Source organism: Myotis daubentonii, chromosome 3, assembly GCF_963259705.1.
Source record: "Myotis daubentonii chromosome 3, mMyoDau2.1, whole genome shotgun sequence".
NCBI classification, from domain to species: domain Eukaryota; kingdom Metazoa; phylum Chordata; class Mammalia; order Chiroptera; family Vespertilionidae; genus Myotis; species Myotis daubentonii.
The window spans coordinates 140407806-140424125 of record NC_081842.1 but is presented as its reverse complement, the minus strand read 5'-3'; the positions used below and the strand labels follow the sequence as shown (position 1 = coordinate 140424125).

The 16320-nt window shown below is 39.7% G+C and overlaps 1 protein-coding gene across 1 annotated transcript in view; it reads left to right on the top strand.

Annotated features, from left to right (window-relative positions):
• Positions 1–16320, top strand: part of KIF13A (kinesin family member 13A) — a 207269-nt gene that overhangs the window by 163942 nt on the left and 27007 nt on the right. Inside the window, 8 exon segments of the mRNA XM_059688710.1 lie at positions 5334–5544; positions 6919–7081; positions 8134–8274; positions 9296–9445; positions 11955–12116; positions 12620–12793; positions 15006–15157; positions 16141–16273. Coding sequence (XP_059544693.1) covers positions 5334–5544; positions 6919–7081; positions 8134–8274; positions 9296–9445; positions 11955–12116; positions 12620–12793; positions 15006–15157; positions 16141–16273 — 1286 coding nt within the window.

Genomic DNA, 16320 nt, shown 5'->3' with positions numbered 1-16320 from the left:
GACCAGGACTACTTTGCACGGATATAGTTGAGGCTACATTCAGGAGCACCTGAGCAAGTTGGTTCTGGACTTTGTCCAACCTCATTTTCCCATTCTTCTGTTCTTTGGATACTTGCGGGTCCCTAATTTGAATGAAGAAGGTACCCCGGGAGCCCCGAGAGCCCTATGACGGGTAACCTCTATCTGACAAGGTGCTTAAAGAGTATTGTGGTTTTCACAGTCAAGCTTTCTCCTTAAATATTTATTTCCTCACTCTACTCTGAATAAGCCTATCTGGGGAGAATTTAAATGTGGCTAGTGAATTTTGGTCAGATCTCTGGCATATCAAATTGGAGATTCTGTTGCAAGAATAAAGATTTTTTATCTTTGGCTTTAGCTCGGTAGCTCAGTTGGATAGAGCGTCATCCCAATATGCCAGGGTTGTGGGTTCGATCCCCAGTCAGGGCACATGCAAGAAGCAACCAATGAATGCATGTATAAATGGAATAACAAATCAGTGTTTCTCTCTCTCCTCTCTAAAATCAATAAATAAAAATTTAAAAAAAATATTTTTATTTATCTCCATGGATTTTCAGCCTCAAGGACCCCTCTTTTTAATTATAAAAATAGGTAAAATGAAGTAAAGGCCAGATTGAGAAACAGCACAATGTAGCAATAGCAAAAAAAGGAAGGGGAAAGATAACTTCATTACTAAAGTTTGATAATTTCTCCTTTTAAACATTGTTAATTACAATTAGGGATTAAATTAGCTCTTGGAGCTTTTGACACTGCAGCACAGGGTGGACCACAGCTACAAATCACTCTTCAGTCCACTCTGCCACTTGCTCACCAGGTGGGAGAATTCCAGACATTCAGGCATGGGGATCACATTGACAGATCGTTTAACAACCTGTGTGAGCAACAGGCCTCCCTGGAATGATTTTTAGAGGCCTAGAGGGACACGGGATGTGACAGGAGGCTATAGCTCCAAACTCCAGGTGGAGGAACTCCCATTCTGTAATTCGAGGAGGTTGCAGAAATCTAGATGTCTCAATCCTGTAATTCTGCGGAGCATCAATCGAATTCTGTATCATCCCATATCGCAGGTCTCTAATTTAATCTAATTGTTACCTTCTTGTCATATGCATAGTGAACCCCTGAATAACCAATGAGTATTTAGTCAGCATTCATCAATTCCTTCAATCCTCGGCCAACCCAATTAGTCATCAGTGGCCTGGCTCCTGGCATTAACATGAGTTACTCATTTGTATTCCAGATCTGGCCTTGCTCTCCAGTGTTGATTTTGTCTGTTTAAAAGTAATGTTTTCCCCTCCCCTCCCCATGGATTACCCAGTTTCATTGGTGAATGGGCTTCCCTGTGAGGCACACAGATGTGCTCTGGTGCAAGTACTGAAATGCGGGCGGCTGGACAGTGTTGACGCGATGCACCTCTGCTGCCAGGTGGCTTCCCGATGATAAGCCTGTCTGCCTGGTGGTCGTCCCCTTGGTGGTCCTATTTGAAGATTCTCTTCCCTCTCCTGTGGTTTCAGACGAAGCTGCTCCACAAACACTGGGATAAAGGTTTTAACTGATTGCCATTAGCATGAGGGAGCGTGACGGGGTTTTGGCGGTGCTGCTGAGCGATGCTTGTGCTCCATGCTTTGGCAAAAGCTAACGTGATTGGGAAGCTGACCTTTTCTGCCTGCCAGCGGTACTCTGTTTCTTGATTAAGGGATGTTCCCTTTTTAATTAAGACTCCTGCCTCCCCATGTCCCAGCTCCACTACTTTCCCCATGGTTAAAATCTGGTAGCTATTCTTTCCCTCTGCATCAAACAACACAAATGTTACTGGCATTATTGCTCCTGTTGCTGATGGTTTCATTACTGTTGACAGCTCAGCAATCAGAACATCTTATTTCTATATATACATTTACCTGCATTATCCCAGTAACAGACTAGAATAATGTCTTTTCGAGTCACTAGGGGAAATAATGATGGAAACTCAATTCATTCTAATTAAGAGGAAGAGCAAATCTAGTATCTGTAGATAGTAATGCTTTCTTCCTAAGGGTTCAAAATTAGGAATCAGACACCCATCTGATTTCACAGAGTGGATGGTAGGTCTAAAGAGCAATTAAGGGGTGGTGAAGGTCATATAGCCCACTTATTCCATCAAGGATTAAAAGGTTTTTTTCCCCAAAGGGATTTATTTCCCTTCAATTTAGTGCCTTGAGCCTCCTAGTGTGAATGAATCTTAATTCTCTTTATCACTTAAATGCCCTCCAACTACCATCACCTTCACCACCACTCTCTCTTTTCCATCTTGGGACAGACAAGTAAGTTTGAGTTCATTTCATTTCATAGTTACATACCAGGGAAACAATAAACTAATGAAGAAGAGAAGTGCTCTGCCCAAAGTCACTGTGGTCCTTTTTTTTCCCTAAAATACCAGCCTTTTGGTATCTTGGCCTTAGGCGCCAGGCTCACTGAGTTTTAAAACAGCTCATTCAATAGGAGGAAAGTGATAGGGGGAATTAAAACTGTAAACAATCTCTTGGTAGTTGATGGGTCATTTGAGAATAAACCAAATACTCTTTGGCTTCTGTCCTAGGCTATCTTATAGAGTCAGATGGACTTGCTGATTAGGGTGATCTATTTTTTAAAAAAAATATGGGTACTGATAAAGGCCTGAAACTGGTTAATTAATTTGAAAAGAAAATGTTATCAAATATATGTAAGAGAAAGGTGTTTCCAGACATGTGTTAGGATCAGAAGTTTAAAAAGAATACCCTCAGCCGCTGTACCTCTACCAGGGCTGTGTGGCATGGCCAGACGCAGAATCCCAGGCAGGGCTCACCTGGCCAGCTGTAGTGCGGCAAGCGCAGGGGAGGGATGCTTTGGGTGGCTCCGTCCTCCATATCTGCACATTGATTTGTGGCCACTGACAAAGCCTGGTGAGTGCTGGGGTGTCGGTCATGGCAGCTGCTAAAGCAGTTTAAGCAGCCTCCGTCACATGCCTCTGTGTGGTGGGGAACCTTGGGGCAAAATCCCTCGGCTTCAGTCATTTAGGATCATGTGCATTTCTACACACCACGGACCAACAAGTAGAAATAAAGATGAAGTATCTTATTCAGTGTCTTTTAGCAAAAACCCTAGCATATAATTTTATACAATGGTGTGTTTCCCAGTGTTCTCTCTCTAGAAAAGATTCACAAACACCAAATTGGACTCTTGAAAATGAGGCTGTGCATAAATGTAAATGGTAATGAGGACCTTGTTCTGTACTTTTTAAACTTAACATCTAAATAGAGCAATAAAATATACTATTTGAGAAATATATATTTTTTTAATTCTAAGAGAACTTTCCTTCTCTAGCCCTTACAGCATCCCTCAAAAAAAAAATTCATATTATTCACATTTTTTTGGATGTTTTAGGTTATGTTAGTTCTAATGCTTTGGGGTACATATATTTTTACTCTATAGGAAATGTCCACTCAGAGTGTGCCTTTCTGTAGGGTCTTTTTTTTTTTTTTTCTTTTGAACTCTATGTCAGGACTCTATAAAGAAAACCATTCTGCTTTGAAAAAAAATGCTGAATTTGAGAATTTTATATTAGCAAAGATATAAATTTTTTTTAAAATACAGGGTAGGGCAAAAGGTTTATAATTATGAGTACGTGAAACACAGAATTTATTCTTGTATTAATAGTTATTGTTGTATTTTTGTATGAATAATTATAAGCCTACTTTTGCCCCATCCTATATTCTTTAAGAGAGTACTAATTCTGAGCAAAACATTGGAGGTGAGAAGACTACACTAATTTATTATTAAGTTTTTGTCTACCCCAGCCAGTTAGCTTTGGTCTAAGGTCAGATTCAAGCTTAGGTCAGCTACTTAACCTTCCTGAGCCCCAATGTCCTCATCTTTAAAGTGGAAATGATACCACTCTTAGGTTTTCTGCAAAGCTTTCATGAGATGATGCATGCATAAGGTATATCCCTCTACTTGAGATAAAGCCAATAGCTAATAAATCATTATTGTCATTGCAGTTGTTATTTGTATTAAAACAACTTAATACACTGTGCATATTGTGATATTTTAATTGCTTTCTACTTTTGGTTTTGTATGATTTAACCTTATCTTTTTCATCTAATATGCTCTTCTTTTTCTTAATGCTCATGTAGAAAATTAGTACAACTTACACATTTATTTCCCAAATTGTTAAGGACCATCTGGAAAAGTAGCTATCATCAGGTATTATACAAAATCTTAATTTCCGACTCTTATTTTGGAAGTTAAACTGAGAGTCAATATGTAGAAATACAACACAAATAGGACTGAGTAACAGGCAAGTGTGTTCATGTACAAGGAGGAAGTTAAGCCCCAGGCTAGTCTGAGAATATGGGCACATCTCATCTAGGTCCCCTGTAACTGCAGTGAAATATTTATGTGATGGTGGTTTTCCAGAAGGTTTAACATACTGTTTCCCTACAACCTACTTACTTAGAGATGCCAGTAACATTCTTTTTTGTATATGTGGTCAGTGCCTTAATCTTTCTCCATGGCTTTGAGTTCATTAGTCGTTACCAAGTGAATGTCCTCCCTCAGCCAGTGAACTCCTCAGGACCAAGTCTTACCTACATCGCAGCCACCTCTAATCATAGAATGGCCCCTTTGAGCATGACCTGTCAGTATCTCTATGCCATTCACCCACGTGCACATTTCTGAGCTCTAGATCTGCGACAGTAAAAAAAAAAACACACACACAAAAATAGCCTTTTATTTTTGTAAGTGAATTACCCTCTTAGTTATTAGCACCTGAGAAATTGCCCGACCCTATACTCAATCAATATTTTTGCTATGCTCTATAAATTTTGTTCCTCTCACATTAGAGAAATTCAGGAGTAGTGATTTGTGGTTAAAATCAGAAATATAAACCCTTTGTCATGTACCAAAACTGAATGCTAAATGGGCATAAAAATTCACTACCATAACAAATCTTGTGTGGCTGTCTATGCCCTTGTCCTCGATTTCATGACGTTTTTTCCCAGTGTATAGGACACCATTCCCTTCTCCGCTTCTCTCTGCTTATAATAGGTTAATGACCTAACAATAGGACAAGCTCATCAAATTGAAGAAAGTAACATGTTTACATGTAGGAAATTTATCTAAAATGTCAGTGTAAAGGAAACTGAGAGGGTTCCATCTGACAGGGCCGCTCAGGCCTCTCTCAGAAGCACAAGGAAAGGCCAGATTCTGGGGGAGGAAGCGTATGGTGCTTGCTGAAGCAGCACAGGCAGGCACCTGTCTTAGCCACCACTGAAGACACCTTGCCTTGTCCCTTGGCTCACCAGACCCAGTTCAAAATGTGGTGCAGGTCCTGGAGAAACAATACCTGGAAGAGAAGCGGAGTGCACTTGAGGAGCAGCGGCTCATGTATGAGCGGGAGCTGGAGCAGCTCCGCCAGCAGCTCTCCCCGGAGAGGCAGCCCCAGAGCAGCGGCCCTGACCGCCTGGCCTACAGCCAGACAGCTCAGCAGAAGGTGACCCAGTGGGCAGAGGAGAGGTAAGAATGGAACCCGGTCAACCAGAGTCGAGGCTCAGGGCCGTGGGGCTTTGGGGGAGGATTGTGAGACATGTAAAGGGGGACAGACCTGGCACAGAGGGAGATCTTAGTCCCATATCTGGGTTGTTAGCACTTGGCTTTCCTTCCCAAGGATACTGTCCATCCTAGTATGTTTGTAGTTAGTTGTTAAAGACACACCACCACCCCCTCACCTGCAGTAAAAATGGTCCCAAATTTGAAGACTTAGACAGTTAGGTATTAAAAATGGAGGTAGATATTTTCACTCCATTTGAATAATTCTTAGCATAAAAGCCTTTCTTCTTATTTTTTATTTCTCTTACTTCAGATTCTATTTAAATATAATTTAGTGTTAAGAAGTCTCTTAAGTGTAAATTTTTTAAATTATGACTTTAAAACATTTACCTTAGCCAAAAAGCTGAGAAGCAATGACTTTAAACCATTTATTTCAGAACTGAGGTAGCCCTAGCCAGTTTGACTCAGTGGATAGAGCATTGGCCTGTGGACTCAAGGGTCCCAGGTTCGATTCCAGTCAAGGGCACATGCCCCGGTTGCGGGCTTGATCCCCAGTAGGGGGTGTGCAGGAGGCAGCCAATCAATGATTCTCCCTCATTGATGTTTCTAACTCTCTCCTCCCTCTCCCTTCAATAAAAATATATTTAAAAAAAAAAAAGAACTGAGGTAGTAGTGGAAGAAATGGTAGTGATAACAACAACAACAATAAGAGCAATAAAATATTGCTAACTTCTGTGTTCTTACCACATCTAAACATGGTCTAATTTTATTTAATGCTCCTAACAGCTCTATGCCATAGAAACTAGTATCTATGTCTTGTAGATCAGGGAATCAGTTTAAATATTCTATCTCAATCACCCATCTAGTAAATGAGAAGCCCAGAATTTGAAAAAGCCAGGTGTGTCTGTAGACCCATTAATAAACTCCTTTGTTATAATAATAATAGGACTAAAGCAGCATCGGACATTTACTGATCATTTATCATGTGCCAGTCACTAAGTGCTTTACCTATATTTATCTAATCTTCACGTCTGCTGCTGTATTTTATCATTTTCACTCCCCATCTCACACATGAGGAAACTGAGGCAGGGAGGTTAAATGGCTTGCCAGTCATTTAGCTAGTAAGTTGGGCCATGAGATAAAAGGCAGAGCAATCTGACCTCAGATGTCCTACTCTCACTCTTGCAGTCACGCTGCATCTCTCTCTAGCAAAGAGATGATTAACTTGAGCCACATCCAGGGAAGATGACCCCTGGGAGGAGACAAGGGGACTCACTTAGAAACCAATTGCCGTTTCCTTTGCTTTTCCCTTTTCTCATGTCCTTTTCTGCTACACCACAGGGATGAACTCTTCCGTCAGAGCCTGGCAAAACTGCGCGAGCAGCTAGTTAAGGCTAACACCTTGGTGAGGGAGGCAAACTTCTTAGCCGAGGAAATGAGCAAACTCACTGACTACCAGGTGACTCTGCAGATCCCTGCTACAAACCTCAGTGCCAATAGAAAGGTGAGAATGAGAGCAAGGTGTGCATTAGTGAATCCTGTAAGATGGACTGTAAACCTGACCTCCAAGATAACCTCCCCAAGGAGATCTGCAAGTGAGCCAGAGTTTTCATTCTTCTTGAAACTTCTGCTACAGACCTTCACTTGTATATATGCCCTTAGATATGTTATGATCAGAATATGAGAATTTGGGTGGCCTGAAGGGGTTGCTAATTTAAATGCTTTCTTTAAAACTAGAAATATGTCTAAGTAATCCCACCTGCTTGTCTCTTTTGTATAAATGCCCCCTTCTGAAATGAGGGTTAGGTTTATGTTTTGTTGCAGTATCAGTTTCAGAATTAATTCTATAAGAAAGGAAGACTGGTATGCTAACTGTCTTAACATTCACAGAGCACTCTGCAACCATTTGGATGTTTCCCATCAGTTCAACTTGAAAATTGTTCTCTTTAAGGAGAACTTGGAAAAAGAATAGTTTTTCATCCATTCATTATCAAGCCAGAAATGAGCGAGGGAGTGTCTCATCAGTCTTCTGGGTTGTGGTCATTTGACCAAGTTCTTCTCCTTTGAGAAATGTGTCCTTAGTCCATGGTCATAGAAGTGAACTTAAAGCGTAAACATGCTTTTTGTATAAGGATGCTTATCATAGTGTCCTTTATAATAGAAAAAATGTGAGACAGCCATAATATTGAACAGTAGAATAGTCAAATAATTAGTCCATCCAGATAATGGGTAGCTGTGCTACCTATAAATTCATGTTTATGAAGAATTGTGGACACAAGAAGATGACCATAACATGAAAACTGTAGAGAGAGAATTGGAATAGGAAATTTGTATTTTGTTTGGTTCTGCTTTTGATAAAAATTAAGTGTGTGCCTTGATATACATAAAAGATGGAAAATAAACCAAAGTATTCTGTAGGTGGTAGAATTTCATCTTTGGTAAATATTATATTTCTTAAAGTTGCTACTTTACAATAATGTGTATTGCTTTAACAATCCAAACAGTTATAACAAGTTTGCTTTGTTTGTTTTGCTTTTGCTTTCCTTTGTTCTGCAGAGAGGAGCAATAGTGAGTGAGCCAGCTATTCAAGTGAGGAGGAAAGGGAAAGGCACGCAAGTTTGGACCATTGAGAAGCTGGAGAATCGATTAATTGATATGAGAGACCTTTATCAAGAATGGAAGGAAAAAGTTCCCGAGGTAAAAAAGATAAAATGTAAAGGAGACTTGGTCATGTTAGAAGCAGATAGTATAAATGATTTAATTGTCAGAACACAGACACGCACACTCATGTGCACACACCTGACAATCATCGTAGTGGTGCTCTGGACATTTAGATTAAAAGAGTAAAGTAGCCGAAACCGGTTTGGCTCAGTGGATAGAGCGTCCGCCTGCGGACTGAAAGGTCCCAGGTTCGATTCCGGTCAAGGGCATGTACCTGGGTTGCGGGCATATCCCCAGTGGGAGATGTGCAGGAGGCAGCTGATCGATGTTTCTCTCTCATCGATGTTTCTAACTCTCTGTCTGTCTCTCTCCCTTCCTCTCTGTAAAAAATCAATAAAATATATTTAAAAAAAATAAAAAATAAAAGAGTAAAGTAAAAGTGATCTTGAAAGGAATGCTAAGTTGGATCAGTAACATAACATGTGGTCCCTACGCAGATAGAACCAAATGAAGAGAACACAGTGCATTCTTACTTGGCTGCATTTCTTACTACATTTTAAGTGAAATAAAGTGCTGCTTTAAGTGAATTTGTGCTGCTGCGTCAGTGTTGTGAGAAGTCAGCTGGATGGAGTCTGTGCAGATTTTATATTCATTAGCATATGTTCATGCTCCCCGAGCTGTGATCATGGCTGGGTAGATTACTATGAATAATTTTAGAGAGCGTAATTTCACTTTTTGGGCATTATTAATCAAAACGGTTCGGTGAAGGAAATGAGGCAAAGCATGGGGAGTGAAATGAAGCAGGCTGCAAGTGGGGTGTGATAGGGAAGATGAGGCAATAACTGAAGAAGGATCCTCTACACAGATATCACTTAGTTCCCCAACTAACAATGTGCTAATTTTGTTTTATTTATGTGATGTGATTCTAATTTTACTTTTTAAATTTGTTAGAATAAATGCTTTTTAAAAAATTGTTAATGCTAGTTTTAAATCATTTTATTTCATTTTGATGTGTTATTTCTTTCTCTGCTGCCTACTTGCCTCTCCTATTATTCAGGCAAAGAGACTTTATGGGAAACGAGGTGACCCCTTCTATGAAGCCCAAGAGAATCACAACCTCATCGGTGTGGCTAATGTGTTTTTGGAGTGTCTCTATTGTGATGTGAAACTTCAGTATGCAGTCCCTATCATCAGCCAGCAGGGGGAGGTAAGGACAAGCCAGCATCAGAGAAAATGATGGTTCAAGGTTTTTTGTTGTTGTTTTTTCTATTTAAGTTCTTGAGGTTGATTCAGAAACTAGGCAAAAGAGTCACAATCCTCATTCTTTTTTCTCTACTAATATCAATAGAAACTATCAACCTTAAGTCATGGTTTTAAGAATATTATAACACATTTTATATTTTTGTTTTCATCAAATTAGAAATCTTTGGAAACCAGATTCTGCTCTGTACCCCGCATTCATTTCTTTTAATCTCTTACCTCTGTGATACTCTAGTTCCCCCCTGGCCTCTAAGTGGTCTTTACAAGATTTGAAACCCAAAATATTCAAAGGAAACAAGCTTCATTATCCCATTGTTACCCCCTTTTATTATTTTTTAATTTTTGGTTAATCCTCACCCAAAGATATTTTTTCCATTGACTTTTAGAGAGAGTGGGAAAGGGGGCGGGGGGGGGGGGCAGAGAGAGAGAGAGATCGATCAGTTCCCTCCTGCACACACCCTGACCTGAGCCCTTGACCGGGAATCGAATCTGGACCCTTTGGTCCTCAGTCTGGCGCTTTAACCACAGAGAAAAACCAGCCAGGATTGTTACCCCCTTTTAAACTCTCATATTTCAGTTATTTAGATATATGGCCTTATGTACACCTAAGACATTTCAGAAAATGTTCAAGTTCCGATTTTTTTATTTTTTCCATTCTATCAACTGATGTTTTAAATTTAACCATATCCTTATTTCCTAGTTTGTCCTTCAATAACATGCAAGGTTATTTTTTGTGATATTTAGAGCAGGCTTAGTTAGAATAGGATGCCATTCTGCCTAAAGCAAACCTAGAAAATCAACCCTAGATTCCCAGTTGTGGTGTGCAAATTAATAGCCTACCTTCTACATGTCGTAACACCCCCTACCCCCCTCAGCCCCCCATGAACATTCTGCTTTGGAAGACCAGTGGGCTGGAGTTGTTTTTTCTCATGTTAAAAATGGGCACAACTCCTGTGGCAAAGGGATCCAATGGCTAAGTCAGGGTTCTTAAGCTAGGGTCCATGGATGGCTTTAGAGTTCTAGAAATCCCCTGAAATTATATTAAAAATGTATTAGATTCTCCCTAACTGGTTTGGCTCAGTGGATAGAGCTGCAGCCTGTGGACTGAAGGGTCCCAGGCTCGATTCCGGTCAAGGGCATGTACCTTGGTTGCGAGCATATCCCCAGCAGGGGGTGTGCAGGAGGCAGCTGATCGATGTTCCTCTCTCATCAATGTTTCTAACCCTCTATCCCTATCCCTTCTTCTCTGTAAAAAATCAATAAAATATATTTTTTTAAATGTATTAGGTTCTCAAAAAGCATTGAAAAAAGCTTAAATCACTATCTTCTGATTTCTCTTATTCACTCCCTCCCCCTTACTACTTCCTCATATTTGTCTGCCTTGCCAAATACCATCAGCCACTATCTCCCAGGTCCCTGGCACCAGTGCACATTGCTGTAGAAGTTGGGTCGGAGCTACGTTTAAAAACAAGCTCACTATTTAAGATGACAGTGGCTCAGCCAGAACATGTGTTACCCTTCACAACTGCAGTGATTACAACCTTGCGCTGTTGTATAAAAGATAACTTGGCCAATTACAACTCTGGGAATGCAAATTTCAACAATTTTGATTTGTTTCTCTGCAACAACTTTAAGAGAGATACTATTAAACTAGCATCAATTCTGAGAACCCCCAAGATAGTGAGGATATTTGAAGCCCATTTTTTGAAAAAAAAACATTTTAAAGGAACTGTTTCCTTCTAACTCCCTGGCTCTGTGTGTGCTGTTTCTCTTGGAGTAGGCCTCACTCCTCAGCTCCAGTGGGAATGATAGCCCATTCTCTACCCCCAGGAGAATAGAAACTCCCTGAGCCCAGTGACCACGTCTGTTTGTTTCCCTATTGTCACTACAACACTTAGCGCAGTTCCTGGCACGGTGTCAGTTCTTGGCAAATAGTTGTTGAGGTGATAAATTTATTCCATAACAACCGGTACATACTCTCTGTTGTGGCAGCTAGTCTACACTGTTGTTATTGGGCTTTTACTTCTCTGTCTTTCCCCACTTGACGAAGTGCCCTGACAGCAGAGTCTGCGTCTTTTTTTTGTATTCCCAAGAGGCCAGGTATTTGATAGCATGAGTAAGTGAACTAATATATATACACATGGAAAATAGGTGACTCCAGGTAGAATATGATAGTAGTCTTTAAGCTGTGTGTTGGCTATCCTGTACAAGAAGGGTAAGAATGAAGATGACTCCAGAAGGCAAGTTACAGGCAGATAAATTTGGCTCAGAGTCAGGCAGGATGATTGGAGGGGCAAGCGTAGAAAGGACTGGCTCCGGGAGTGCTGAGCTCCTCCTTGCTGGAGATGGCGGAGTGATAGCTGTGCAGCTGCTCATTGGGATATTGTAGAATGCTTTCTGTCTCTGTGTTGTCCATGATGCCTTTTAACCCCACGTCCTCTGGTCCCCTGACCCAGGTTGCAGGGCGTCTCCACGTGGAAGTGATGCGGATCACAGGGGCTGTCCCAGAGCGCGTGGTGGAAGACGACTCCTCAGAGAACTCCAGCGAGAGTGGGAGTCTTGAAGTCGTAGACAGCAGTGGGGAAGTCATTCACCGAGTCAAAAAACTGACATGCCGGGTGAGAGGACAGTGATGGGAGGCTCAGAAAAATGACTTCTTAATTTAAAACAATTTTATAGAAAATTTTATGAGTTTTTCACAGAGCATAGTAGAAGTTAAACTTTCTGGCTATAAATACAATGATGAACACTTTCTGATGACCTGTGTGTGGTACTTCAAAGGGCTGTGTATGTGGCATGCAAGGAGTGTATGTTGTTTGTTGAAGCATACTTTTTTAGTAAAGGTTTTATCTATATCAGAAACTCAGTTACTAAGAAAATTTTAGAGCATTGTATGTATTTGTTGCCAAGTTTATATGCTAGTTATAGAACTACGGTACAGATTTCATTACAGATAGAACCCTAATGAAGTGGTGCCAAATATTTTCAGATGTCAGGTGGATGACTGATTATATCATCACTTAATCTTAAATTTGGGGAAGTTGAAATAAGAAAAGAATGCGTAGTTTAATGTTTTCTTTATGGAAGTTATAGTTGCATTTTAACAAATCTGTCTCTTCAGGTAAAAATTAAAGAAGCAACTGGGCTGCCCTTAAACCTCTCGAATTTTGTCTTCTGTCAATACACATTCTGGGACCAGTGTGAGTCCACAGTGGCTGCCCCAGTAGTAGACCCAGAGGTGCCTTCCCCACAGTCCAAGGATGCCCAGTATAGTGTGACCTTCTCTCACTGTAAGGTATGAAATGAGTTATGCGGGAGGCAACAAATCTGGGTGTAGTTTAAAAGGCTACTTGTACTTTAGAAATTTTCCCCATAAGAATGTTTCATAGACTTAATATGTTTATTAGGCTTTATAACCTCAAAGTGTACTTCAATATAATTTCAAAAAATTTAAAAGTATTTAAAATAAAATCTGAAAAACCTATACTCAATATCATACTCCCCAGAGGTGTGATGACCAATGACAGTTTGCTACATATTTTGATAAACTATTTTCTGTATTCCACAACATTTATATGTGTGGTAAACATGCTCACACAGATGAATGGGCATAGATACACACTCTTAATGTCATGCACACAACTTCTTAAAACACTTTTTTACAAAAATGTGATTATATTATATATATTGCAAAATTATATCTTGTTACTTTGATATATGTGGACATCTTAACATGTAAGTTGCTGTAGATATTTTCATTCTTTTGAATATAGTATAGAATTCTAAGCACAGCATTCTAATGTATCATATGAGGGGTTTTTTTCTTCCTTGAGTTTTTTTGTTTTAGTTTTTTTTAATCAGTATGTCTTTTATTTTATTTTATTTTAATACTAGAGGCCGATGCATGAAATTCATGTAAGGGGCTCGGCCCTCGCAGCCTCGGCTTTGTCCAGAAAGTTGTTAGGCTGTCCAGTCTAATTAGCATATTATGCTTTTATTATTATATATGTTTTTATTGATTTTCCAGTGAGGAAAGGAGAGAGATAGTTAGAAACATCCATGAGAGAGAAACATTGATCAGCTGCCTCCTGCACGCCCCCTGCTGGGGATCAAGCCCCCAACTAAGGCACATGCACCTGATCAGACTAGAACCCAGGACCCTTCAGTCCATGGGGCCGACGCTCTATCCACTGAGCCAAACCAATTAGGGCTACCATATGAGTTTTGAAAGAAAATATAAAATGGGAAAAGTAGATTTGGGGGGAATATTGCATAGACCTACTTTGGAACATTAGCTGCCCTTCTGGTTTTCACATTGGAATGCCAATAAGTCATTTTTGACAGACAGACTCTATTTTCTGTAATTTTGTTTTTCCTTGGATAATCCTTAATAGGTACTCAAGACCTTTTATTTATTTTTTTGTAAATTGTGCCTATTCCTTTTAGTTCTACAATTAGAAAACAAATTCATATCACCACCTATAAAATTTCACATATGTAAAGCCTATCAAGTCATTCTTTTTCTGAAAATAACCCACATTTATTACCTGTTCTCACCCATCTGTTTCTCAAATTTTTCATTAATCATTTTTATTTCTGTATTCCCCATGTTTCTTTGGATCTACAAAGCTGCTATTTAGCAGGATTATACAATCTGAATTTCAAGGTCATTCTAGTTAACAGCTGGTTTATTAGTAAATACTGGTCTCAGGGCCCCTGGAATCATTATGTGCCCTTGGGGTTTATTTTATCTTTAAAGTATGTAGATTGTACTAATTGATCATTAAGTTTATTTTTCTTCTAAAATGCTTGCTCTTTCTCTAAGGGAAATGAATAAGAAGGTAAATAGTGTGAAGTTGGATCAGCTCTTGCCAGAAGTTAGTAACAGAATTGTGTTCACCCAGGATTCCTCTGAGCCGCGAATGGAAAGAAAATTGGCTTTGTTCCCTACTACTCAGTCAGTTAGGATTCGTTTCCTCACAGTCATATGTTTGTGTTTTAAATGAGGAATTGGGGTGAGAGAGTCTAGGAGCAAGAGCTCAGAATCATGACGATGATCATGTAAAATTACATTTTGTTATTAGTCTTCTACACCATAAGCAAGGAGCAATCAAATGTTCCTTTTTTGATGTGCTTACTGGTCTATCCCAGCTGAATGTCCGAGTGACTGGAGAGCTATAAATGATGAACCTGGACTGAGGGAACGTAGATTCAGCTCTGTAACTAACAAGCAGTTTGACGTGGAACAAGTAGCATTCTTCATTGTCTTCATTTATAAAAGAAAAGGGTAGGGTTAAATTACCTCATAATATCACTTTTAGATTTTATATTATTTTTTCTTGATGGTGTTCTATAAAACAGTAGAGATAGTTTTTAAGATTGGGATCGAGTTAATATACTAGTACTCCAAAGTGAATGTATATACAGTTAAAAGGCAAGAAGAAAAATGTCACAGTTTTCTTTATGTATAATTTTTGTTGCTCTGTCTTTCCTCCTGCTTACTCCAGGACTATGTGGTGAACGTAACCGAGGAATTCCTGGAGTTCATTTCAGATGGAGCGCTGGCGATTGAAGTGTGGGGCCACCGGTGTGCTGGGAACGGTAGCTCCATCTGGGAGGTGGATTCTCTTCATGCTAAGACAAGAACGCTGCATGACAGGTTCGTACTTTCCTGTGAGCTTCAGACACGGGGCCAAGAGTAGCACTTGGACAATACTTAAGAAAACGGATTCTCTGAGCCTGTTTCCTCATTTGTGAAACGAGAATGATCAAAGGAACTACTGGGCAACAAAGAAATTCAATGGGGAAAGGAAAATCTTTTCAACAAACAAGACTGAAAAATTGTATATCAATATGGGGGGAAAAAACTTCGATTTTTACTTCACAACATACACAAAACTACATCACTGTAAATATAAAACTGTAAAGCTTATAGAAGAAAACAGGAGAATATCTTCTTGTAAAGTTAATCATTTGCCTGTTCTATGACCCAACAATGCCACTCCTCGGTATTTACCCAAAAATATGAAAACAAGCAGACTTGTACACACAAGTGTTTATGGCAACTCTATAATATCCTAAACTGCAAATAATCCAAGTGTCCTTTAATGTGAGAATAGATAAACAAATTGTAGTAGTATTCATAGAATAGAATAGTACTCAGAAATTTAAAAAAGACTATTGCTATCCATTTAACTGAATCTCAAAAACATGCAGAACCAAATAAGCCAGACCTAAAAGAGTATATACTACTACACGATTCCATTTATATGAAGATCTAGAAAAGGCAAAACTAATCTATGAGCTTACAGGGCTGCTGCAGGGAGGGGTGGTTGTAGGGTGAATGGAAAGGGGCAAGAGCAACTTTCTGAGGTTAACGGTGGGATAACTTACACAGATGTATGCATTTGTCAAAGCGCATCAAACTCTGTGCTTGAGATCTGGCATTTCACTGAATGTAAGTTATACCTCAATAAACTATAAAGAAGGTACACCAAAAGGTTTTGAGAGTTAATAAAAAATAGTGTACTCAACATCCATAGCATAGTGCCTAACACATAGTAAGTGGTCAGTGAACGGTGGCTTATTCCTAATAGAGTCCCTGGGCAATGAGAGTGTTGTATGTTGGAATGCGTTCTGCAGGTGGAATGAAGTGACTCGCAGAATAGAAATGTGGATCTCCATATTAGAACTGAATGAGTTAGGGGAATATGCTGCAGTGGAGCTTCACCAGGCGAAAGACGTCAACACTGGAGGCATCTTTCAGCTCAGACAGGTACTAAGGTTGTTTTTGTCTCATGGTTTCTTTGTCCTGCACTAACA